The sequence below is a fragment of the Petromyzon marinus genome, chromosome 54, assembly GCF_048934315.1.
Source record: "Petromyzon marinus isolate PM22_M1 ecotype Great Lakes invasive population chromosome 54, UKy_Petmar_22M1.pri1.0, whole genome shotgun sequence".
Lineage (NCBI taxonomy): Eukaryota > Metazoa > Chordata > Hyperoartia > Petromyzontiformes > Petromyzontidae > Petromyzon > Petromyzon marinus.
In genome coordinates this window covers 508703-533948 of record NC_133720.1, presented here as the reverse complement: position 1 = coordinate 533948, position 25246 = coordinate 508703, and the positions used below count along the sequence as shown (strand labels likewise).

At 57.5% G+C, this 25246-nt stretch overlaps 2 protein-coding genes across 5 annotated transcripts in view; one reads left to right on the top strand and one right to left on the bottom strand.

Annotated features, from left to right (window-relative positions):
• LOC116954162 (ras-responsive element-binding protein 1-like) overlaps positions 1-18189 on the top strand; it is a 33226-nt gene extending 15037 nt beyond the window's left edge. Inside the window, exons 1-11 of one of the 4 annotated variants that reach the window (XM_076052055.1) lie at positions 2432-2826; positions 6711-6887; positions 7230-7845; positions 7981-8179; positions 8445-8629; positions 8849-9224; positions 9664-12238; positions 12395-12556; positions 13378-14688; positions 15091-15359; positions 15699-18189. In XM_076052055.1, the coding sequence (XP_075908170.1) occupies positions 7232-7845; positions 7981-8179; positions 8445-8629; positions 8849-9224; positions 9664-12238; positions 12395-12556; positions 13378-14688; positions 15091-15359; positions 15699-15941 (5934 nt within the window). In that variant the 5' untranslated portion in view covers positions 2432-2826; positions 6711-6887; positions 7230-7231 and the 3' untranslated portion in view covers positions 15942-18189. Of the gene's footprint in view, positions 1-2431; positions 2827-6710; positions 6888-7229; positions 7846-7980; positions 8180-8444; positions 8630-8848; positions 9225-9663; positions 12239-12394; positions 12557-13377; positions 14689-15090; positions 15360-15698 lie in introns of those variants that run through there. The other 3 variants (XM_032974639.2, XM_032974640.2, XM_076052053.1) reach the window with 3 other exon arrangements.
• Positions 18190-19974: 1785 nt separating this feature from the next.
• On the bottom strand, positions 19975-25240 carry NEDD8 (NEDD8 ubiquitin like modifier). The gene is made up of 4 exons (XM_032974642.2): positions 25061-25240; positions 23287-23334; positions 22961-23043; positions 19975-20401 (listed from the first exon to the last, which is right to left on the bottom strand). Exons 1-4 carry the CDS (start codon positions 25076-25078, stop codon positions 20317-20319), a joined length of 234 nt encoding a protein of 77 aa, XP_032830533.1. The 5' UTR covers positions 25079-25240; the 3' UTR covers positions 19975-20316.
• Between the last annotated feature and the right edge of the window lie 6 nt (positions 25241-25246).

The window sequence follows — 25246 nt, the reverse complement described above, 5'->3', positions numbered from 1 at the left end:
AAGGGGGAGAGAGAGTTGGGAAATTGGGTGAGAGTTGGTGGGGGGGGGGTTACAATGTTTGGAGGTGGTGTTGGTGTTGCAGGAGATGTATATATAGTTAATGTGTATATTGTGTTGGGGAACTGTTGGTTGGGGTGTGTTTATGTGTTGGTAGGGCAGTGAGTGTGTTGGTGGGGGAGTGAGTTGGTTGGTAGGGCATTGAGTGTGTTGGTAGGGGTGTGAGTACGTTGGCAGGGGAGTTAGTGTGGTGGTAGCGGAGAGAGTGTGTTGGCAGGGGAGTGTAACAGTTGGTGTGGCTCTCGGAATGCGCGTGCACAGTGGCAAGGCTGGGTAATTGAAACCTGTCTTTGCGGACGCGTGGCCGCCCGGGAGGGCAGCAGACAGAGACCCTCTCTCTCTCACGCACACATATATACATACACACGGTAACTCGCACATACACATACACCGTAACTCACATTTACACATGCACACGCATACACTAACTCATACACTAACTCACACATATACAAACACACACATAGTAACGCGCAAATGCAAATTCACACAAACGGTAACTCAGGTGCAGCGAAACGTTGGAAATCGTGCCGAACATAACGCGGTACAACCCCAGTGTACGCATCGGAGAGATGGGAAGTATGAGTTTGTAATTACATTATCTCTCTGGTACGTCCTCTGGGTGGTGCCTTGATGGCCGGAGTTATCTCGGGGTGGGGGGCACGTGATGGGGGGCCACGGGGGGACAGCGGGGCGTCGAGATGAGTCGGCGTTTGCCTTTTCTCCTCATCTTGTTATTTAGCGCAAAGATCCAGGCACTTAGGGAGGTGCAGAGAGGCTCAATTTGGAGTGCAATTTCACTACCTATTCTAAACGAAGAGAAAATCCCGGCCGCTTTGTGTCGCAACAAAGCACGGAGCAAGCTCCCTTTCGGCCTGAGAGAGGGGGAAGTGAGCCCCACTTCTCTCTCTCTCTCAGCCCTGGACTCGCAGCTTTGGCCACCCATCATGGTGACGGTCGTGATCTTCAGAGCTTAATTGCATTTGGAGTTGCCTCTCGGAGGGAGTTGGAGGTTTGGGGCCCCCGGCAAATATTCCAAGAGGAATGAAGCCCTCCCTGGTAGTGATGGTGACCAGTTTTAAGGCTGCCAGTTACTGTTCCAGATGACAACGATGAAATAAATGAGAAGTGGGGCTTGTGCAGGACACGTCGCTTGAATGGATGGTGGTCAAAAATGATGGGTGGCAGCCAAGGGATGGAATGCGTCCGGGAGTATGCCCGTCGTGGAGATGGCGCTACGGAATCGGCTCGCATGCAGGAGCAGAACCGTGAGAGATGGCGATGGCTTGAGGAGGAAGGTCTTCACCCAGAAGTGGATCGACCATGGCTGATGATAAGCGGTGGGGATGATGGTGGGCACTAGTCACAAGGCTAAGTGGGCTGCCAGTGACTCCTGTGTATGATGATGTCACCACCTGTGGTGTGAGTGGAGCCCATTGTGGTTGTGATGATGATGGTGAAAATTGATGATGGATGCTGGAGGGGGGCGGGTGGCGGCGGTGGGGGAGGTGTTGCCCGTGCCCGGTTCGCGCTAATCCCCGGCGGGTGGGGGGATGGGGACTCAGTCGGACGAGCCTGGTCTCGCCCAAAGCCGTGGAGACGCGAAACCTCCGAGCTGGGCGGGTAGGTGGGCTGGAGGACCGCACAGCTGCAGCCGCCAAGTTTGTTGTGAATCGCGTTGTGCGTAAAAGTCGCCTCGCTAGATCACTCTAAATGTGGTGCACACTGCTACTCTGCCAAAATGCGGCTGCTTGTTGTGGTTGCTGTTGCTGTTTTAGTTGTCTAATGTGATGTTGCTTGTGGGAGACACCATGGAGACACTGGGGAGATATGGGATAAGCCGGAGAGACGCCAGCGAGACACCAGGCACGCAGGAAGACACACCAGAGGCACACAGGGAGACACCAGTGGGACACCAGTGGGACACCAGGGAGACACAGTGAGACACCAGGCACGCAGGGAAACACACCAGAGGCACACAGGGAGACACCAGGGAGACACCAGGGAGACACCAGGGAGACACCAGGCACGCAGGGAGACACACCAGAGGCACACAGGGAGACACAGTGGGACACCAGGGAGACACAGTGAGACACCAGGGAGACACCAGGGAGACACTGCCTCTTTGTTTGCCTGCCACGTGCTGCCTGCACAAGCGGGGGGCGGGGGGGGGCGAGGATGGGGGGCGGGGGGCTGTTGTTGGGGGGGTGGGTAGAGGAAACCATGTGGCTACTGATGGCGGTGTTGGTTCACGCTCGCCCCCTCCCCCCACCAGCCCCTCCCTCCCCACTGCCCACATCCCGCGGTACCCCCCGCAACCCCGCCCCCTCTTCCTCCCCCCCCGCGCGTGACTTTGCCCACGTGACCCCGCCCACGTGGCCGCAGGGCCGTTGCCAGGCGACGCGGGAATGGAAACTCCTGACCAATTGTGGGGCGGCGCTGTTGCTGAGGGCGAATCGATTCGACGATTATATATCGATTCTTGAGTATTCGTCTTGAGGGCATATCGATTTGAGAGGATAATCGATTCCTGAGTTCGCAATGCAGTAAAATATTCGCATGGAATCGGTTGTTAAATCGATATTTTTCGATCCACGTGACACCCCACCTCACAGCCACTAGAGGCCGCTACATTTGGAAGAGTGTTCGAGTCTTTTAAATGGGGAATTTGAGAATGGAGTCAAATTGACGACCAAGTTAAAAGCGACGCTAGGCGACCGGTAGCGTGACCAGCGCCTGTGCCGACGCGCGGAGTCAAGCTCCCCAGAGGTCAGTGACCTATGCTGAACTTCTTTCGCACCGTACGTAAGGGCAACACACTCGGAGGTGCGGGTGAAGGACAACAACAACGAGAGACGCAACAGTGCCTCTCTCTCTCTCTCCAGGTCGTCTCCAATAAGAAGATGGGTGGGGAGGGTGTCTTCTTTGGAAGTGAAAATGGAGTTGATAGCAGTGATAGTGACAGGGTGGTGATGGTGTTTGGTGGTGGTGATTGTGTGCCTTGGTGGTGGTGATTATTGAGGCATTGTAGTAATTGCATTTGGTGATGAAGTTGATGGTGGTAGTTGAAGACCGTGATAATGGTGCGTTATAGCTTGTGGAGTTGTGGCGCGGGGTGCATCATCACTTGGAATGTCTTGGGGTGGTATGTCTCACTCATCATGGACACCGTTTCTTGTCTCGATGTGTCTCATCTGTGAGACTCGTGGCGTGCCTCGGCGTGTATCTCTGTGTGTCTTGGCGTGTGTCTGAGTGTCGTTCGTGGCGTGTCTCGGTGTGTGTCTCGTGGCGTGTCTCGGCGAGTGTCTCGGTGTGTGTATCGTGGCGTGTCTCGTGGCGTGTCTATGTGTGTGTCTCGGTGTGTGTCTCGTGGCGTCTCTCGGTGTGTGTCTCGTGGCGTGTCTCGGCGAGTGTCTCTTGTGTCGCGACGTGTGTCTGAGTGTCGTTCGTGGCGTGTCTCTGCGAGTGTCTCTGTGTGTCTCGGCGAGTGTCTCTTGTGTCGTGACGTGTCCCCTGGGCGCTCACGAACACGTGGCGGGACTCGGGCCCGCTCCCCCCGCCCGCTCCCCCGCGCCTGCACACGGAGGGGGGCACAGGAGGAAGGAAGTCGGGGGAGCGGGGCCCGGGCCACTGGGAGCCGCGTCGGGGTAGCCAGGGGAGCGAGGGAAGACTTGTGGTGTGGTGTGGGGGGGGAGGAGGAAGAGGAGAGGCAGGATCGAAACTTAAAAGGTCCCACTGAGTCGATGTCTCCATGTGTGTCCTTGTCCCTCAGGTCTGCGTTGTCTGTCTTCTTGCCTTGCCTCTCTCCTAATTGTCTCATTGTCTCTCTCCTATCCCATATCTCGCTTGTCTCACTCCTATTCACATCGCTCTTGTCTCTACCCTCGTCCTTCTGCACGTTCCGCTCTCTCCTTGACTTGTTCCTCTGTCCCCTCTCGCTATCTCTCGTCTTGTACCTCACCTCGTGTTCGTGTCTCCTCTCTCGCATTACGTTCAAGGAGAAGAGATGGGTACACTGTGTACGAAAACTAAAATAGCAGACTTCGTGAGGGAACTGGAGTTTGGGCTTCCGCGGATTTCTATGCAAGGGATCTTCTTGTTGAAGTCAGTTGTAACTTCCAAGGCTTCATCATATCATTGTCTTTCGCACTGCAGGGAACTTACGTTTAGAGTTTCAACAGCAGTAAGCACATCAACGCAATAGCAAACTTTGAGACAGCATGGAGCTTTCGCGGATTTCTAAATAGGAAACTTGTTGACGGCAAGTTAGCGATTCCGTAGACTTTATATTTAAACCCGTGAAGTGCATTAGAGTTTGAGCATTCGTGCTTCGCTAAATACTGTCGTATTAATGATGCTATCAGAACCACAATTTCGCTTTAACCTTTAGAATTCTTTGTGTGACCACTTGTTGAGACGGGGTTACACCTTATATTCTTGCGTAGATTTAGCGCGAAACTTTTGTTAAAGGTGAGTCCTTTGACCTTTTGGGATGCTCAGCACGCGTTGCGCAACTCTACGAAGAAAAATAAAAGTTAGGTTTGAACTTCTACGGATGTACGTAGGTAGCTCTTGGAGATTCCGCGGATTTCTGCTGGTCCAGATAGCCGCTGGGCCCCGGTCCTCCTTGGCACCACTTGCGCGGGCTGGAGGAGGGGAGCGCCGGCCGTGATGTGGCACGGCAGCTGCGCCCCCAGCCAGGGTACGAACTCCCCCCCCCCTCCTCTCTCCCCTCTTTAAACCTCCACCCCCCCGCCCCTCGAGGGCGCGGCTCGTCCTCCTTAATTGCCCTCATTAACGAGACGAGGTCACCGAGCCGCGTGGACCCCGATCTCCACCCCCCTCTCCCCCTGCTGCCCACCCCCACCCCACTCCCCAGGATGTGGTGTGCCGCTGGCAGCAGCAGCAGCAGAGTTGGTGTGGCTGGCCACCGTGCGTTCGTGGAAATCTTAGACGGGGCGGGGGTAGCGGCGGGAGGCAGGGGGACGAACACTCGAGGCGACTCTTCGGGAACGCTGACATGACACCACGGTGTCCGTGCACACGCGTGTACACATGCGTGTGCATGGACACCAACGCATGCACGTGTGTGTGTATATATATCATATGCATGGCTCTGTGTACATTGGTGGATTACACGTACAGTCGTTTGGAAGTGACGTATTCGTGAAGTTACCTTCAAACGTGGACGATACACGTGTGTGTTGGCGTACGGGTGTTCTGCAGAGTGAGTAGGTGTGTCACATGGAGGTACATGGACACACCACACACAGGGAGGCTTGTGTGATGGCTGTGTGCGTGGTGCTTCTGCAGCCCAGTGGGCTGTTGTTGTTGCTTGATGGAGTTTGTGGGTTTGAACCGGGCCAGTCTGTGGCGAGGGTCTCCTCACGGCTCTGACGACCTGGGTGTGGGGATGTGTGTCTTTGTATCTGGTGGTGGCGGGTGTGAGTGAGGAGAGTGTGGTGTGTGCGTAGGTGGTGGTGATGGTGCAGTGTGTGAGTGAGTGTAGGTGGTGGTGATGGGGTGTATGAGGGGTGGCGTCGTCAACACGAGTGACGATTATCTGAACCAGTCCTGCATCTCCCCTAGGTCGACTTAGACTGAAATGAGTGATGTGTAAACATTGCCACTGGGCAGACAAAGGCGACCGGGCGTGGTGATGGCCACCCACCTCCTTGCCGGCCTTAATAAGGTGATCACTGAGAGTGATGGAGAGTGGGGAAGTTTGCGCCTGGAAGTGGTGGGTTGGAGTTTGTGTATGGGTAGTGATGCGTGTAAATATGTGAAGGTGTGTATGTGTTTGTGAGAGTGTTGGATTTTTTTTAGCGATCTGAGTGTCAGTGTGTGAGATTGTGTTTTGGAGTACGCGTAGGAATCGTGTAGGTTTGTGAAAGTGTGTCCTTGAGAGTGTGAGTAGTGGAGCCGCTAGTGGAGTGATTAACTCGCTGTGTTACGAACCCAGCAACCGGAGTTCAATTCCCGCTCATGACTGATGATAGTGGCAAATATGTGAACCGATTCTGGACACTCATAGGTTGACCCTGCCTTAAACGAGAACCTGGTGCAGTGTGTAAACATTAGTGCGTGGTGCTGGCCTTAATAAGTGCTCGCTAACAGCACATGCCTCAGCAGTATATAAAATTATATGCGGGGAGCTTTGTGTAGTTTTGTGACAGTGTGAGGGTGAGAGTAGTGCGAGTGTTGGAGATTGTTCGTAGTAGAGAGGGTGTGAGCGGTGGGGGATGCAGGTTGCGTGTTTTGTGAAGGTTGGAGTATCAGTGTCGCCCTCTGGTGCCGAAACATCTCCCATCCTTCTCGTCATCCATTAAAAAAAACCCGGCAAGTCTCTCCCTGCTTCAACGCACGTGCGGCATTGCTTCCCTGAGCTGCAAGTGGAAATTCCACATTCCTATGGTCTCCCTTCGGCATGTAAAGATTCACCCCCGCCCCAAGAGATTGGATGAGTTGGCAGGATTAAAGGTTGTGACGCAAGTCCACAGCTTGTTGTTTGTTTGTCTCCGTCTCCTTCGTGTTGTTTGCTCTCCTTCACCAATGGGCCGTGCGTGCGCAGCCTCCGCTTGTGAGTGAGAGGTGGATTGTGATTCCCACCCTCCCCTTCCTCTGCTACTCCCCTTGGCCCTTGGCGGCCGCAGTGGTAGAGTGCGAGGATGACGAGGGGACGGCGGTGGAGGAACGGGGCGGGCGCTCCGCCCTGATTTCCGCGTCCACCAAGGGTCCCCAGGGGCCCCGGGGCTCCCAGGGGCCCCGGGGCTCCCAGGGGCTCACATTCGCTCGAAGGCCCCACTCCTCGCACGCGCCCCGCACCCTCGGTAAGATACCCGGCCCCCCACGTGTCCCGTGTTTGTGCCAAGATTTCGTGATGAACGTCGCATAAATAACGATGAACTATATTTATAGATGTCTATTAACATTTATATTGCACGTCAAGTCACCACGAAAAATCACGCTTACCATAATGCTGTAAACCATACTTCATCATGCCGGTGGTGGCATAATGAGTTGCATGAGTCAAGCAGGTGCAAGTAAAGATAACCGCGATCCTGCAACACCGGCGCTGGTAACTTGGCAGCGGCGGTGCCGCCTCAACCAAAGCCGCATCCGTTACCTTTTTAATGGTTTAATTTTTCTTGTTGTTGCTCCCCTCACCGTAGCCATGGAGATGGGCGTCGTTATGGCGCCTCGCGGTTTCGCAGCGGCGGCTCTCCAGGCGGGCTCGGCACTTGGTTGCTATGGCGACGCCAACGACGCCGACGGTTGCTATGACGACGACTTGTCGTCGGTGAGCGCCATGATGTCAGCCGTGATGGGGGCGGCGCAGCTTCCCCGGCCCGGCGCTCACGCCCACCTCGTCGGTCACCACGGCAACCACCTGGATATCGACTGCGACGCCGGGGAGCGGGGGGTGGGAGGTGGGCCGATCACTGGGGCAGCGGTGGCGCTGGCAAGGAAGGCGGCCACGATCGACGGCGCACTCTCGCCGCGCTCGCTCTCGCCGGCTCCGGGACGCGCCCACCGGCAAAATGGCGGTGGCAGCGGCGCCCGGCGGCCGGTGGTCGGCACTGCCGGGGCGCCGGTCGTCGCAGCGACGGATACGTCGCCGGGAGCACCGGGAGATGGCGGCACCGGCTGCCACGTTTGCCGCGTGTGCAGGCGGGCGCTGAGCTCGGCCAGCTCGCTGGACCGGCACATGCTGGTGCACTCGGGCGAGCGGCCCTACCGATGCCCCGTGTGCCGCCAGGCATTCACCACCAATGGCAACATGCACAGGTGCGGCGGCTCGCTCGGGTGAACACCCAGCCACTCGGAAAGTTGCTGTCTTTACGAGTAAACGAATCGCGAGGTTGGCGAATCATTCGCTGCCATCTGCATTGCCCGCCCCCCACCGCCCCCCATGGTCCCCAGGCACATGAAGATCCACGAGAAGGAGCCGGGACTCTCAGACCCCTGGCCTCAGATGGCGCCTCCCCAAAAGCACCCACTCGGCTGCCCCCCTGTGCAGGAGCTCTCGGCCCCCCCAATCGCGCTCCTGGGGCCCCCCGTGACTGCCAAGCGTCCGCTGAGCCCCACTGAGGCTGAGGATGAGCCCTGGTCCTCCAAAAGGGTAATGAGTGTTTCGTGTTACTTTTAACGTTTAACTGTGTGTTGTGCATATTGTGTTCTGTGTAGAGTGTGTAACATGTGTGTCGTGTGTGTTGAGCTGTGGATTCTCGCTCATGGTCAACACCAGTGGTGATTATCTGTCTGAACCGGTCCTGGACCTCCCCTCGATACTAGTTAACAGCACTTGCCCCAACAGTCTGTTCAGGCTATACGGGGGATTTTTTGCTGTGTTCATTTTGTGTATGCTGCTGCATGTGGCATTCCAGGTGGCCCACGAGCAAGTGGAGGGGGAGGAGAGGCCGGGCAGCGTGGGGAGCGCTTGTGGGCCTGGCGGCACAGAGGGGCCACGCGAGTCCCATGAGGCGCCACGCGGGCCCCAGGAGGCACTGTGGCGCTGCCCCCTGTGCCTCAAGGACTCAACCGTGGAGGAGCAACTGGGCACGATCCCACGGTGAAGCATGTCACACACACTCAGAGCTGTTAGCGAGCACATGTTAAGGCTTGAAAGGTAGGCTAATAAAACTTGGGTTGTCAAGTTCTTAGTGCAGCTTCCTAACCGCTACACTACCATTCCCTACAAATCACACACTCATAAACACACTCGCACGCACGCCACCACCCCCGAGCTGAGTCTCGCGTGTTCTCACGTGTTCTGTGCGTTTCTGTGCAGGTGCGAGCACTGCGTCCCCTCCTCCACTTCCACCTCTTCTACCTCTTTTTCCACCACCTCCACCAATATCTCCGCTACCTCCACGAACGACCCAACGGGGCCCGACCGCGTTTCTCACGGCGCCGGAAGCCCCGGCCTCAGTGGCGCCATGGTCCCGAGTAACGATGACGACGACAATGACTCGGGGCCCTCCAAATTGCGTGCGGCCCCCATGTCCCCGTCCCCTCCGCCACCGACACCGCCACCGACGGCGGCGACGACGGCCAGTCCCCCACTCGACCCCGCGCACATCCAGAGCATTCCCAGCATTCCGAGCGGCTTCCAGCAGCTGGGCTTCGTCGACTTCTGCTGCCAGAAGTTCCCGCTGATCGCCAAGGTGAGCGGAGCGCGAGTCGACCGGCCGGCTCTGCCAGCGGTGCTGCTCGGTTCACCCCGACCCATGTCGGTTTCTAAGCTCTCGGTACACGTGTTGAATTGTACGCGTGGACGAACCATTCACGGCCATGTCAGTGTGATAATTATCGGATCACCTGGGACCGTGACTGGTTCCACCCGTATTGATACAAATAAGTTAATCGTCATCATCGTCTGTGGCCATGATCAGATCACAGCTGGATGAAGGCCTCCCTAAGCCATTGCCATCCCTCGTGGTCCTGCAAGACCGCCCTTCCGCTAAACCAGGCGTGTCCTGGCTCAGTAGCAGTCTCCTCCTCCTAACTCCACCAATTGTGGACTGCGGTCGCTGCTGCTACCACCACTGGGGTCTAAATGTTTTAATTGGTGCACGTCACCCTCCCCACCCCACCCCCCTCCAGGCGTGGTGTGAGGAAAATGCGCGGCGCAGCGCCAGTGCGTCTCACCGCTTCGTGTGCACGGCGTGCGACCGCGCCTTCCCCATGGCTGCCGCGCTCCAGCTGCACCACCGCACTCACCACAACCTGCACCGCTCCCCGTCCGTCCGGCTCCACCGCGAGCGCCGCCTCCACCGCCAACATGACCCCGCGCCGCAGCCGCCGGATCCCCTCCTGGTCCGGCCCGATGGCGCCGTCCTCGGCACGGTCCCATGTGAACCGCCGGACGTCAAGGTCACGTTCATGGGCTACCTGGGCCTGCGCCGCGCGACAGAGGTCGCGACCCCCCACCCCGCCAGCACGTCGGCCTCTGGCGCCAATCGGCCATGGGACGAGGCCTCGAGGGAGCGGCGATCGCTGCCGGCGCCCTCAGTAACGGCTGTGGCGGCTGCTCGGTCCCTGCCCCCGAGGGCTTTCGTGGCACGGCGCCCGGCCCCTGGGGCGGGGCCCGCGAGGTCGCCACTGCCGGTACCGGCGGGTGCGCCATCGGGGCCGAGCTGCGAGCTGGCCGACATCCAGCAGATCCTGCGCATGGCGGCCACGGCGTCGCCGGGCATGACGGGGGTCCTGCTGCCACTGCCGCCGCTGAGCAAAGCGCCGCCACTTGCTCCGCCCTCTTCGTCCGCCGCCACCGCCGCTACCAAGCTCATGCCAGCGCTCAAGCCCAAGCCGCGCGCACTGCCGTCGGTGACCGCGGCAGCCCCGCCCGTCGTCGCCGGCACGCTGCTGCTGCTGCCTCTGCCGCCGTCGCCCACGCAGGCAGCGTCCGCGCTCGCGTGCCGCGCCCCGCCACTGGCGCCGTGCCGAGCCCCGCCGGTTGCCACGGCGACGGGGGAGGCGGAGGGGTCGCTGGGGGTGGAGGGGGCGGTGGCACGTGGTGGCGGCACCGTCGTGCCAGGTTTTGCCGTTCGGCTGGTGCAGTCCGTCGTGGCGGCGCCGCCGACCCCCCCCTGTCACCCGTTCGGTTGCCCGGGCGAGGGGGGGGCAGTGGATACCGTCCCCGGTGCCGGCGACGCCGTCGAGCCCATTGACCTGTCGGTGCCGAAATCGAACGGTGCTCCCGCCAAACACGGCGCAGGGACCGCGACGCCCGCGCTCCCGCCTGCGCCACCGGCCGCCCCCGCCGCTCCTCGCCCCCACGCCAACGAGCGTCCTTTCCGCTGCTACCACTGCTCGGCCGCGTTCCGCGTGAAGGCGAACCTGGACAAGCACGTGGGCGCCAAGCACTCGGGCCCCACCAGCCCCACCACGCCGCCGTTGCCCACCGGGGCCGCCTGCGCCACGGGAGCCCAGCTCCTCCCGCTGCGCCCATTGCTGCCCAGGCTGTCCCCAAGCGGCAGCACGGGCCCCGATGGCACGGTGGACCTCTCCCCTCCGCTGCTGTCCTCGCCGCGAGATGCGGCCGTCCCGCCGTTGCCACATCACGCGGTAGAGTGCGGAGGCCACGAGGGCGTGAGCGCCGTCGAGTCGCCGCTGCTGCTGGGGACCCTGAAGCAAGAGGACCTGGCGGAGGAGGTGGCAGAGACCGACCCCGCTCCTCCTCATTCTCCCGCTTCTCTGTCGGCCAGCGCGGGGGGATGGCCCACAGGGCCCGGCGAGGGTCCGCACGTACGGCGACGGCCTGGCAGCCTCCTGCTGAGGAGCATCCTGGCGGCGAGTAGCACCAGCGAGTCGCTGGAGAAGCTGTTCCTCACGGGCGTGGGGCTCACCAGGGCCGTCGCCTCCAAGGAGCCGCCCCCCCTCGCCTCCATCGCTCAGATAATTTCGTCCGTGTCGGCGGCGCCTGTGCTGCTGCGTCCTGGGGCGGCGGACAGAGCTGGGGAGGAGAAGGAGGGGGGCGACCTGGGTCGCGCCAACGGCGCCACGCGCCGAGAATCTGGGCCGCTGAGCTTCGAGAGTGAACGGCGCCGCCGCACCACCGCCGGCTCGGCACCCGCTGTGCGCAAGCGCGGCCGCCCCTCCAACGCCGCACGTGCCGCCCTGGCCAACGGCACCGGCCCTCGGCCGGCAGCCAAGCGTCGGAGACGGTCGGACGAGCCTGGCGCCCGGAGCGGACGTCAGAGCGGTGGCGGTGCAATTGGCGGCGGCAGCTGCGGCAAGGGTGAGGACTCTGAGGCGGTGGACCTGGACTCGAGCGGGGAGTTTGCGAGCATCGAGCGCATGCTCGACTCAATGGATTCCAGTCGCTTCATGGTGCTCCTGGAGGCCGCCGGCGCCGGCATAATTCCGCCGGCGCCGCCCCGTCCCCGCGTCCCCTCGGCCGGTACCGGGGGATCCGGGGGTTCCGGCGGGGAAGGGGAGAGCGACGGGGGCCACTGCACCCCCGAGCGGCGTCCGGCCATCGGAGACGGCGCCGACGGTGGAGACGGAGGTTTGGAAGAGGAGGATGAGGATGGGGTGGAGGTGGGGGAGTTTGAGCACCAGGGCGGGCTGAAGAGGAACACGTACTCCAACTCGGTGCACAGACTCAAGTGCCCGCACTGCCCGCGCCTCTTCCCCTGGATCAGCTCACTGCAGCGCCACATGCTGACGCACACCGGTGAGGGACGGGCGGCGCCGCACGCAACGCACGCTGCGCTCGCCGCCAGCCACGCGAGCCGCACCCCCCATGTCGCGCAGGGAGAGCGCGCCGGCGCCGCGCCGGCGCCGCGCGTGTCACTGATCGCGTCACGCGTGTCGCGCCCGTGCCTCCCAGGCCAGAAGCCGTACCCGTGCCCGCACTGCAGCACCTTCTTCTCCACCAAGTCCAACTGCGAGCGCCACTTGACACGCAAACACATGGGCAAGGGCGACACGCCCGCCACGCCGTGGGAGTTGGGGTGCGACGGTGCCATCGGGGGCCAGGCCAGCCCACCGGGTGCGTGTGTTTGCGCATGTGTGTGCGTGTTGGCGGGTGCACGGGCGCTCCCTAACAGAATATGCCCCCACAGTGTATATGGGAGGTCTTTGTGCATGGGCAGTGTGTAGTGTTGTGGCTTGGACCCGAGTTTTGATTCCTGCTCACTACCACCAGTACATGCTGCTGTGTAATTACCAGCACTGGGGAACAAAGGCGGCTGGGCGTGGTGCTGATCATCCACCACCCGTTTATGCACCGTGCCAGCCTGAATAGGCGCTCGTTATAAACACTTGGCCCAACAGAAAAATGGCTATATAGCGGACCTTGGTGTTTGTCTGCTCTCGACTCACGATCATAAAGACCCCATTTAAGCTTTAAGGCAGAGCAAGTCGTCACCCTGGGGTGTGACACAGCTGTCCTCTGTTCCAGGCAGAATCTTGTTTTGAGCTTTCCTGGGGGGCTGAGGTATGGCAGAGTGGTTCTGCTGTCTCCCTACTGATCGTTCCTGTTATGTATGCTGATGTTCTGGTGAGTTGGAAAATCTGCTGAACTTTTTACAAGGCAAAGCACCTGCCTGTGTTATCGAGTGCTCCACCCCCTCAACTCGCCATGAGCAATGCCGGTTGCGGAGAGGGTGGTAGAGTTCCTATACCGTAACCGTGGCAGCGTGCATATGACGAGCTCCAGTTTGGCAGCCGAGGAGGTCTCACTCTAAATCAGTCGGGTGGCGTGTCGGGGATTCTGCCCACGTGTGTGCCATATTGTTAGAAGTTTGTTTTTGCGTCTGTGAGTCCACTGAATGCGTTCCAAGTGCTAACGGGTATCGCCGTCCTTTGCAGATTCCCCACGGTGTATCTGCATGGAGTCCGTGAAGGAGAAGGCGGTGGAGTCGGGACTCGCCGTGAAACTGGAGATCGTTGAGGATGATGAGGGTGACGATGGATGCGGCTCCGCGGGACCGGCGACTAAGACCTCTCCGCCGCCATCACCGCAAACATCGTCGCCAGCTCCATCGCCGATGCCGGGGCTAGCACCGCCACCAACGCCGCCGTCTTCGCCGTCACCACCTTCACTTCCACCACCACCACTACCACCGACGGTGTCATCACAACCATCGCCATCACAACCAACGCCATCACAACCATCGCCATCACAACCATCGCCCCTGCCAACGCCGTCATCGTCCATCTCTTCCGTGGCTCACGCCGATGCAGGGACCTCCATCTCGCCGCAAAAAATCAAAACGGAGTTCCCGGTGCTCACCAACGGATTCGCAACCGCGACAAATGGAAACTGCGACGACGCCAATAACATCGATGACGATGACGACGATGAAGAGGAGCAGGGGGAGGGGTCGGAAGGGTGGGACGACCCTGATGACGACACGTCCAGCAACAAGAGCCTGGACCTTGATTTCGCCGCCAAACTCATCGACTTCAAGCTGGGCCCTGGCGGCACCGGCGTGGGAGGCCTGGTGAGCCCGACGGAGGTCGCGTCGGCGGCGCTGGGGGGCCCGGTCAGGCCCCTGGCGGCGGGGGGCGTCCCCGCAGCGCTGCTGGTGTGCGAGTCTTGCGGGAAAACGTTCCGGCACCGCGCGGTGCTGGCGCGGCACCGGCGCGTGCACACGGCCGAGCGGCCGTTCCGCTGCCCGCAGTGCGAGCGCACCTTCACCACCAAGTTCAACCTGCAGCGACACGCGCAGCGCCACGCGGCGGCGGCGCCGGCGGCAGCCGCCGCCCGGCAAACACTTGCCAAGCTGCTCCCATCGGGGCCGCTGCCCGACACCGTCGTCCCCGCCACCGTTAACGGTGGCGGCGGCATTACCGTGACGGTCCGAGACAAGCGGGGGAAGAGGGGCGGTGGCGGTGCCCGTCGCGGTGGTGGTGGCGGCTCTTCCCGGGACGCGCGGTGCGAGTCTCGGGAGCACGGCTCGCAGGGGTCGGAGCACGGCGACGGTGCCTCTCGGGCCGGTGAGGATGTCGGTGAGGACGGGACGGTGGCCGGGGACGTCGAGCGTGGAGACGGAGCCCCAGAGGGGGGCGAGGCCGTGGGGGGGAAGGAGCGAGAGAAGAGGAAAAAAGTGTGCGAGGTTTGCAACAAGCGGTTCTGGTCGCTGCAGGATCTCACGCGGCACATGAGGTCGCACACAGGTGAGGAGGCCTTAGCGACACGTCGCTCTTCCCGCACGCCATGCCACTGGGTGACCCGTTTATGGGCAGCAGCATGGTGGCACAGTGGCAACACTCCCGCCTCGCAGCAAGAGGCACCTGGGTTTGATTCCCGACTCAGGCGTTTTCCTGTGTGGAGTTCCTATGTTCTTCCCCTGTTCTGCGTGGGTTTCCCCTGGGTTCTGCTGTTTCCTCCGAAAGCTACAAAAATACACACAGTGTAACTGGTATTGGAAAACATGCCAAACAGCAACGTCTCCTCCTACTGCTAAACATTTGGCAGGACCCTCCTATTAAAGCCCACGGGTTAAGTTTAACTCCACGCGTAAGTGCTGTAGGATTGTGAACGCGGCCGTGTTGTGTGTGTGGCATCCGCACCTCCAGGCGAGCGACCGTACAAGTGCGACACGTGCGAGCGTACGTTCACCCTCAAGCACAGCCTCGTGCGCCACCGCCGCATCCACGACAAGGGCGGCCGCGCTGAGGCCTGGCGGCCTCCAGGGCCCCGGTGTCTTCTGCCGGCGCCGACGACACCGCCACCGGCGGCGCAGCCTCCCGGAACGGCGTCACCGCCGCCGAACGACGGGGCCCCCAGCCCACCGCGGGAAACCCGTGACCCCGGGGAGGTCATCCAGGGCTCGTTCTTCCAGTCGGTGAGCGTGCGTGGCTCTGTGGGGGCCGTTATGCGCTTTTTTGTATGGCAGTGCAGTGACTGCATCTGCATCACCGGCGTCGGTACGCACAGCAGCAACGTGGCTAGGGGGCGGGCGAATTGAGACTCATCAGTGCTGCCCCTGGGGCTTGTCGCCGTCTTTGTTGTTGCCCGGCTTCGGCTGCTCAGCTCCGGCTGCTCGGCTCCATGGTGTCGCTTCCCCACCCCCCCCAGGTCCCACCACTACGTTTTTATAAAGCGCCTTGGGTCTCCGTTAGGTGAGGAATCAAACGATGGCTGACCGCATACACATTTGACACGTTCATGCCGTTCTCTGCAGGTTGGCGCCAACGTGCCGTTTCCGACGCTCGCGCTGGGCTGCTGGGGCGTCGCCGCGGGAGCCCTGGGCGCCGGGAGAACGGCGGACGCTGGCGCCGCCAGTGCCTCTGGTGGCCTGGCGGCGGCCCGCGATCGCGCCCGCCGCTCCGACATCATCAAGAGCCTCTTGGGTCTGCCCGACGGCACCGTCCTGGAACAGATGCTTGAGTCGGCTGACTCTGCCGCACAGCTGCTCGGCGTGTGAGCGCTGCCGCCGGCGCATCGGCTCAATCGTCCGGTCCGTCCGGGGTGAAATTTGGGGTTTGCGTGCCGCGGGAGGTCGGGAGGTCAGCCACGCCGGTTCCATCTTCCTGCCGTCGCCGGGACGTCTTCCTTCCCTGCACGAGCGCGCACGCAGTATTCCCGCGTAGCTGGTCTCCGGGCGCCGCCGTGGCTTGTCTGGCGCCGGCTCGTGCCGGTACTTGGTGACACGGGGCCCGGCGTGACGGGGTTCGGGTTGGGGCGGCACTTTAAAAATGCCGGCGTGGACCGTGTGTGTGCGCCAGGAGCAGGCAGTATTAATGTGGCGACGACGTGAGTGGCTCGTGTCACCGGGTCAGGTTCTTTAGGCTACGGCCGCCGGCTGGGGGCAGCCAGGGGCGGCCAGAGTCCACCGTGTTGTGCCTTGTGTTAAGACAGCAACGGGGGGCAGCGCAAGCGATTGCGTCAATCCCACCCCGCCCAGCTTTCGCTTCCCTAAACTGACGGTGCCTTGCGGGGGAGTGACGGGCGAGATCGTAAAGCGCTGGGAGGACGTCCACTACACAGTCGGGGGCTACTCAGGGGTCCATGAGGACCCAGGAGACCCCACGGTAAAGGGGAGCAGCCAAGGGGGGACCGTGCCTTCTGCCTTCATCCCCCGGTAACTGCACCAGCGACCCGAACATCAGCGAGAGAAGCAAACCGCTAACACGCCGGCTGTTTGGCGACGGACGGATTACGGCGCTTTTGGGAATATCTCACCAAAGCGATTGACCGCCTCGCCGCCGACTCACGAGTGCCTTCCTCAGTTTTGAGAATCGAGCAATACATGCGGCGGTTGTGCGTGCCTGGCGCAAGTGGCGATGCCACGGGCCGGCGCAGCCACAGCCGACGAAGCCTTGAGAAAGCCATGCTTATTTTCATAGTAATAACGGTGTCAATTGTACAGGCGTTAGGTTTGTGTTTTCTATACATATATTATATATTTATATACGAATGAACTGGAGGGTGCTCTAGCTTCGCCTGCATGAATGTTCACACTGGGCTTTGATGGAAATCAGATTACCGGCAATGTTGTTGCTCATGTTATTCTTATGATTACGATGCTGTTCTTGTTATTTTTCCCGTGTTCCCACTTGGAGCAGGAGGATCATCGATTCCCGAGTTGCGTTCAAGCCATGATGCGCTTGAGCAACGTTGGGGCAATTGTCGCCAGGAACACGTTTACTTTGAGCAACTATGGCAACTTGTTACGGTAATGGCGGAGAGCGACTTCAGGGTTTGAAAAACGGCACATTTTATGAACAGTGATTGGTCGACACAGCATCCAACCTCGGGTAGTCACGTGACCTGTGTCGTCTGATTGGAAAGCAGCGAGATTTTTTTCATATTTTAGTGACTACATTTAATTTACAATAGTAAAATGATGCAGCCACCATTGCCGGCAACGATTGCCCTGAATTTGCCGTGGGGTTTACTGTGGCCTTCAGTAAGACGCTTTTTCATGAGGCTACGGCGCGGCGCCTTCCGCGGAGTCGCCTCAGTTCATCCGTTCCGCTGACTCAGCTCGCCGCATCTTCCTATCGACGCACCAGCCTGTCTAGCAAACCCTGCCCATCGGTCACATGAGCAGCCGGTCACCGCCACCCGGTGCCCTGTGGGGCTGAGCATCTCGACTAGGACCGGTTGGGTAATGGCGGCAACCGACGCGTCTTTGCCGGTGGTGTTGGGATGGGTGCCGAGGTCGCCGTGAAACGATGACCTATTTGGAAAACGGCGCTGCAGTAAATCGGTAGCCTCGACCCAAACCATACAGCAATTCCTAACCTCTGAGCCATATCTGTCGTTAACAATATCCATAACCCCAACCCTATCCACAAACCTATCTTAAGCCTATCCCAAACCAAACCCTGATTTTTAATAGTAGACCCAACCGCAACTCTGATTTGGCCTCTGCGTTATTTCCCAAGCAGTGTCAGCAGCGCCCTCGTCATCCCCTCCGCTCGGTTTAAATGCTGAAAACCAAAGAGATTTATGTTCCCGCGCCCCCTCCCCCCATCCCCGACCCGGAGCGGCCGTGTGTGCCGCTCCCGGCTAATGCGGGCGGCACCGGCGAGGCGAGGTGGCCCCAGCGGCCAGGGCTCGCGCCGGGCAGCGGTGCGCGGCGCCAGCGGATGGAGCCTCCTCGCGTCTTCCACGCGCTCGTTTTCTATGTTTTTTGTAACGGATGAATAAACGCAGAGTATGCTTGACACCGCCGTGCCGCCCTCTTGATACAAACACGGGGGCTTTTTTAGATTTAATAAAATGATAATGCATGGCTCCTTTTGTCAATCCATGACCTCCCCTCGCTTTGCACATCGTGGGGCTGTTGTACGACGAAACTTTACCACGCCGGTTAGTGTTGGTAGGCCACGGGATGGGAACTCGGGACCAAGTTGGATATTGCCCACTGTCGATATTGGCTATGGCCGGGAATGAAACTCGCTCGGGCTGACGGGTTCATCACGCACTTTGTAACCCCTGCACCGCAGACAGCATCTACATGCAAGTGCGTTTTGAGACGCCGACCCTGATGCACGTTTACGAAGTCCACTGCCTCCATCGTGATGACGCGATATCGGAACCGGCTAGATGGAGCAAGTGGGGGTGCAGCGGTTTGCACGCTGCGCTATAATCCTGCCATACTAAGTTCAGTTGCCAGCCACAGATAACATCGGTGACCAGGGATGTACGAACCAGTCCTGGGCACCACCGACTTCACCGATCTACACTCAGTAGCGTGAGGTTCGATCAAAACAACCTCGACTGACATAGCATGGGGGAGGCCTGAACCCAGCAGTTGATTGGCAGATGTCAGTGCATTTGTATTATTGCTGCGGCAGCCTGGAGGGGGGGGACAAACGAGGAAGAGCTGTCGGGCGGTGCTCTCGGAGGCAGCTGCAGCTCCGCAGCTCCTCTGGAAGGGGGTCCCCGATAGTGTGACCGCATGGGGCCCACCACAGCGGGTCACCGCGAAGGAGAAGAGCAAGCTTGGGGTGGGCAAAAGGGACATTTGGTGGTTCAGGTCCCACTCCAGCAGCCCCTTACTGCCAGTCCTGCACGGAGGACCCGGCAGGAGTAGGCAAGGAATGGAATGACAAGAGTGAAATGCTGGGCTGCCTTGTTGGTGAACACTGCAGGGCCCAAATACAGAAGTACGTAGAGAGCACTGAGTGGCTACATTTCCAGCCTCGTCTTCAATCTATTGCGGTCGAAGTGGTCGTTTAACCATCCTTCGCCATGCTTGTCAGTGTGGGTTGAAGGCATGCAGCACAGACTTGGAAGTAAAGTACAGAACTCCTCTCATCCGTTGTGATCCGGGGAACAAACATCGCAGATCCTATTATCTGTACAACTCCAATGATGCGCAAAAAACCTGTGTATAATCAGACAATGACAGCTGAGCATGATGCTAGACACGCCACCGTGTCCGCTGTGATGGCCTTAATACGTTCTCGATAACAGCACTTGCCCTACCAGCCTGTTTATGCTACACGAGGTCTTCGTGAGTGTACATGTACTTGAATGAGTGTGTGTACCTGTATACATCTGTGCATCGCCTGCACGCATCTCGGCTTGTTCACTGCCTGAGGCCTGCAGTAGAAAAACCCCGCCTTTTGCAGCCGACCTGTGAACTCTACTCAAGGTGACGCCCGGGAGACGGTGATTGCTTCAACCCTGAGCACCTTTAGACACCACCAGGGCTGACTTTCACACTGGATATTTTCCGGGTTGCTGGTAGATTAATGACTGTCACCATGACTCATAGCCACAGCCATCATGAGAGGTGTGCTGGATGTGGAAATATATTCTTTCTGGTGGCTGACTCGGAGAGACCTTGGAGGGAAGGCACAGTGCTGGTTCAGATGATCAGAACAGATATCCGTGGCGAGAATTAAGCCACTGGGTTAGGAGCGCAGTTTGATAACCACCGCACCGTCGCTCCAGCCTGGATGCCACAGATGCACACACGGGCGTCAACAACAACAACAGGATCGAACTCAAACTTTTAATGGAGCTTTTACAAACATATCTGCAACACAACCGGGGAAGAGAATGAACTGTAAGTGGGGGGGCAAGGGCGGAGGAGGGGCGCCGTTGATAGAGTGCCAGGACGTCGAGCCTTGTGGTTTGAGGGGCAAACGTAAACGTTGGGGGGAGCTACGCAGAGGCGGCTCGAAGGTCGCCCTTGCGTCGGGAGACAACGCAATCGCGCTGGCTGTAATGGACATCGCAACAAAGGTGGGTGGCATGCATCGGCATGGGTTAAGGTCAGTGGGCCAGGGTGGGGTTGGGAGCACCAGCAGCAGGCAGCGAGGGGTGCGATGGTGGTGCCATCAGACGCCTCCCCTTAGTGCCAGCACCAGGTGCAGCACGGAGCCGCCCTGGATTTTGTAGTCTGCGGCCGTCTTCTCATCGTTCCTACGAGGAAATGGACGAGGTCAGCATGTGGAAGCTCTTGGGCAGAACGTGAATGCAAGAAACTCATTTGAGTAATAATTACAGGACTGCACTGGGAGCAGCAATGCATTGGTTTGTCAATTAACACAACAGCATATGCACATCTTCTCAAGCGTTTACATCATACCACACAAATATTAATCAAGTATTAAAACATTTACCACACTTCCCCTTCTCATAAGCATATATACATTATACACAATTCTACCACACTAAAATATAAACTCTTTTAGCATTTAACTATTTACCATATTTCCCCTTCCCATAAATCTTACAACAGCTGTTCTCAGCTCGAGAAAAAACCTTTTGTGGGGCAGGGATGCGGCACAGGCTGTGGCACGGAACCCGCCGTGCAGGGTAATTTAAACATAAGGGTAGGCCTCTGTAAGCTATACCAAAAAAGATTCAGAACCCCCTGCCTTACATTAAGCCTTTTTATCCGATACCATTAATCGGCACTCAAATATCATGCAGCATTCAACCATTTAGCACAAACACACCTCTCACAAGCCTTACAACAAATACGCCTGTCACATTTGACATCACTCCACACTCAAATATTAACCGCATGCCACTCAGCTATGGACCACGCCTTCCCTTTTCGCAAGTCACGCTCACTATAAAAATGACCCAAGGGCCACATCTTCCTTTAACCAAATCACCACGAATAACTTATTAACATTACACTTGTTTACCCAGGGAAGCCTCAATGAGTCTCAAGACTTTTTTTAGGAGGATCTTAAGTGTTTGCAGGAGGGGCGATTTAGTTTAACACGGAGGCTTTCGCGACCAATATCCATAATAGAGTTTTTTTTTGGGTTAGATCGCGTCAATATATAAATGTTGTGTCGTTAAAACCCGCCACCACCCGACACAGCCAACTAGTAAGGGTTGTCACGTAAACAGAACGTGGACAATTCGTCACTAGTACAGCACTAGTGTGTAGTGTATAGTGTAGTGTACAGTGTAGTATATAGTGTAGTATACTAGTACAGCACACCGGTGTGTTGGAGAGCCAAGCCACAACATTGACAAACTGAGTACGTTTCCACAGTAATTACAACTAGCTTCATCAGGCGACAGCCAGATTTGTGGAGAAATCTTACTGTTTCGTTCCTTATATAGAGGCGTAGACGTGTTGACCACCCTTCTGCGCTCTAACACAATGTGGGGGGGGATTACTGAGGCAACGTACATTATGCATGTGCATTATGCGAGCCCTTTAAACTTGTCCTTCCTGTCTATTGTGTTTATTAAGATAGCCCTACCAACGGTAATCCCTATTGAAGTATGCTATCCTTTGTAGGCATGCATTTAAGTGATGAAGCTAGTTGTAATTACTGGCGAAATGTCGTACTCAGTTTGTAAATGATAATAGGTTTTTCCCATTTTTTCTGGTAACAAAACAGGTGTTAATAAGTTAAAACACCAAACTGAAACCTTTCACAAGGAATCATGTCTGCATTAACCACAATGATTGTGGTCAAAATGCAAACAGAAAACACCCTGATAATACATTGTCCTTGAAACTGATTGGTCCACATCAGAGATAGCTTTCTTTTGAGCCTCGTCTCAAACGGTGTTAAACCAGAGGATGCCAAAAGGCGTACTACAGACTCGGGCGGCAGTCCCCGAGTCTGTAGTTAGCTGTCTCTGGTGTGGACCAATCAGTTTCAAGGACAATGCCCATATATTATCAGAGTATGTTTTTGTTTGCATTCTGACCACAAGAATTGTGGTTAATGCAGACATGATTCCTGGTAAAAAGGTTTCAGTTTGGTGTTTTAACATCTTAACACCTGTTTTGTTGCCAGAAATAAGTGGAAACCTATTATCATATTTTGGTACTGGCAAAGGAGGTCCCATGCCAGTTTGTAAATGTTGTGGCTTGGCTCTCCAACACACCGTTGTGCTGTACGAGTGATGAATTGGCATATTCCGTTTACGTGACAGCCCTTACTAGTTGGCTGTGTCGGATGGTGGCGGGTTTTAACGACACAACATTTATATATTTACGCGATCTAACCCAAAAAAAACCTCTATTATGGACCAATGACATTGTCTGTTTTTTTTAATTATGGGGGAGGAAACTGGAGAACACTGAAGACACCCAAACTAAACAGGGGGAGAACATACATGCTCCACACATACATGCTCCACACATACATGCTCCACACATACATGCTCCACACATACATGCTCCACACATACATGCTCCACACATACATGCTCCACACATACATGCTCCACACATACATGCTCCACACATACATGCTCCACACATACATGCTCCACACATACATGCTCCACACAGAAAGGCACACGAGTCAGGAATCCAGGTCCCTTCTTGCTGTGAGGCATGAATATACTCATGTGTCGATTCATCTAGATTCTTATAGTACTGCTGTTGACGCTGGTTGTCCTGCCACCAAACTCGAAGTCTGACTGGGTTCCCGCCGTCTGGTGAAACAGAGACAACGAGAGAGCTCCATGCGGCTGGAGAGAGAAGGGAGCTCCTACATCTGTTTTCCGCTGAAGATGAGCCGCTGCTGAGGAGGGGGGATTCCCTCCTTCTCCTCGACGCGCTCCTTGATCCGCTCCACCTGGGGAGTTAAGGGAGAGGTGAGGGGGGGTAGAGGGCCGATGCAGTGCTCAGAAGACAAATCTTGAATGACATAAGAACCAGCCCCGTTTGAAGACCTTCCTCGCGTCGTGTTGGTCTTGGGGGTTGTCTGACCAAGCTTCACGTAGCTGGTCACCCAGACATAACGTGTACAAGTCAAAAAACATGATGCGAACACGCGATTCAAAGCATAAAATGGGAGAAAGCGGGGAGCAGTACACACCTTGTCCGTTGGTTCTATGTCAATTTCAATCTCTTTCCCTGTGAGCGTCTGCAAGACACGGGGAGACAGACACACGGGGAGACATGTTACATTGTGAGACGGGGAGACATGATGAGACACTGGGGGCAGTCCCCGAGTCTGTAGTTATGAGCCCATGAGTCAGAAACTCAGAGACTTGCAGGCTCCAATATAAGTTTCTATATTCTAAATTTTCTAAATAAAAACACAATTTCTTTATAACTGCTTTTTGTGTTTAGTTTGTTGTCCTTCCCCGTACCTCCAATTAACATGGCTGGCTATGTACGGTGCGAAATAGATTCAACATACATACAAAACCCAGTTATTTAGCTTCGCAGACTCAAAGGTCTAGGGGTAATGTAGTCTCAGGGTTCTCTGGGTTAGTCTTTAGATCTCTAGGGGTCCGAGTCTCAGAGATCTAGGGATCCCAGTGATTCAGTCATACGGTCTGAAGGATATGAGTGTTCGTGTATATTAGGTGTTTATGGTCTAAACAATAAAGGGGTTTCAAACTTAAAGTCACATTCTTATGGACTTTAGTGTCTCGAGTTTTAGAGTTAAGGTGTCAGATTCCCCAGATTCAGAGTCTCTCAGCCCCCGTGTTTCTCAGTCCCTGGATATCGCTCCGTCCCTGGATATCGCTCCGTCCCTGGGTCCCTCTCTGTCCCTGGGTCCCTCTCTGTCCCTGGGTCCCTCTCTGTCCCTGGGTCCCTCTCTGCCCCTGGTTTTCTAAAGTAACGAGTTAAACAGTCCCTGGATATCTCTGTCCCTGGGTCTCTCTGTCCCTGGATATCTCTGTCCCTGGGTCTCTATGTTCCTGGGTAACATCTCTGTCTCCAGGTCTCTCTGCCCATGGGAACCTCTCTGTCCCTGGGTTTGTCTCTGTGTCCCTGGGTTTGTCTCTGTGTCCCTGGATATCTCTGTCCCTGGGTCTCTCTGTTCCTGGGTAACCTCTCTGTCCCCGGGTCTCTCTGCTCATGGGAACCTCTCTGTTCCTGGGTTTGTCTCTGTGTCCCTGGGTTTGTCTCTGTGTCCCTGGGTTTGTCTCTGTCCCTGGGTCTCTCTGCTCCTGGGTGCATCTCTGTCCCTGGATATCTCTGTCCCTGGGTAACCTCTCTGTCCCCGGGTCTCTCTGCTCATGGGAACCTCTCTGTCCCTGGGTTTGTCTCTGTGTCCCTGGGTTTGTCTCTGTGTCCCTGGGTTTGTCTCTGTGTCCCTGGATATCTCTGTCCCTGGGTCTCTCTGTTCCTGGGTAACCTCTCTGTCCCCGGGTCTCTCTGCTCATGGGAACCTCTCTGTCCCTGGGTTTGTCTCTCTGTCCCTGGGTTTGTCTCTCTGTCCCTGGGTTTGTCTGTGTCCCTGGGTTTGTCTCTGTCCCTGGGTCTCTCTGCTCCTGGGTGCATCTCTGTCCCTGGATATCTCTGTCCCTGGGTAACCTCTCTGTCCCTGGGTTTGTCTCTGTGTCCCTGGGTTTGTCTCTGTCCCTGGGTCTCTCTGCTCCTGGGTGCATCTCTGTCCCTGGGTCTCTCTCTGTCCCCGGGTTTCTCTGCCCATGGGAACCTCTCTGTCCCTGGGTCTCTCTGCTCCTGGGTGCATCTCTGTCCATGGGTCTCTCAAGGCCGAGTCAAACAATCCCCGGCTCTCTCCGTCGCCGAGACTAGGCGAGTGTCAGGTCTGATAGGGGCCTGGGTCGCGCTCCCTTCGCGGGATGCCGCTCCCTGTCCACCCTCCCACGTCGCCAACCCCCGTTTCTCACCTTGACCTTGATGAGCATCGCGGCTTCGTGTGGTGTGGGTCCGGCCTCTCTCTCTCGGTCAACGCCGCTGCCGCTGTCGCCGCCGCCGTGGATCGCGCAAAGCGATGGGAGAAGCGCGGCTGCGATCAGAGCCCACGCCGTCACGTCACCGGCGCCGCAGTGTCCGCGCCTCTGATTGGCCGCGCC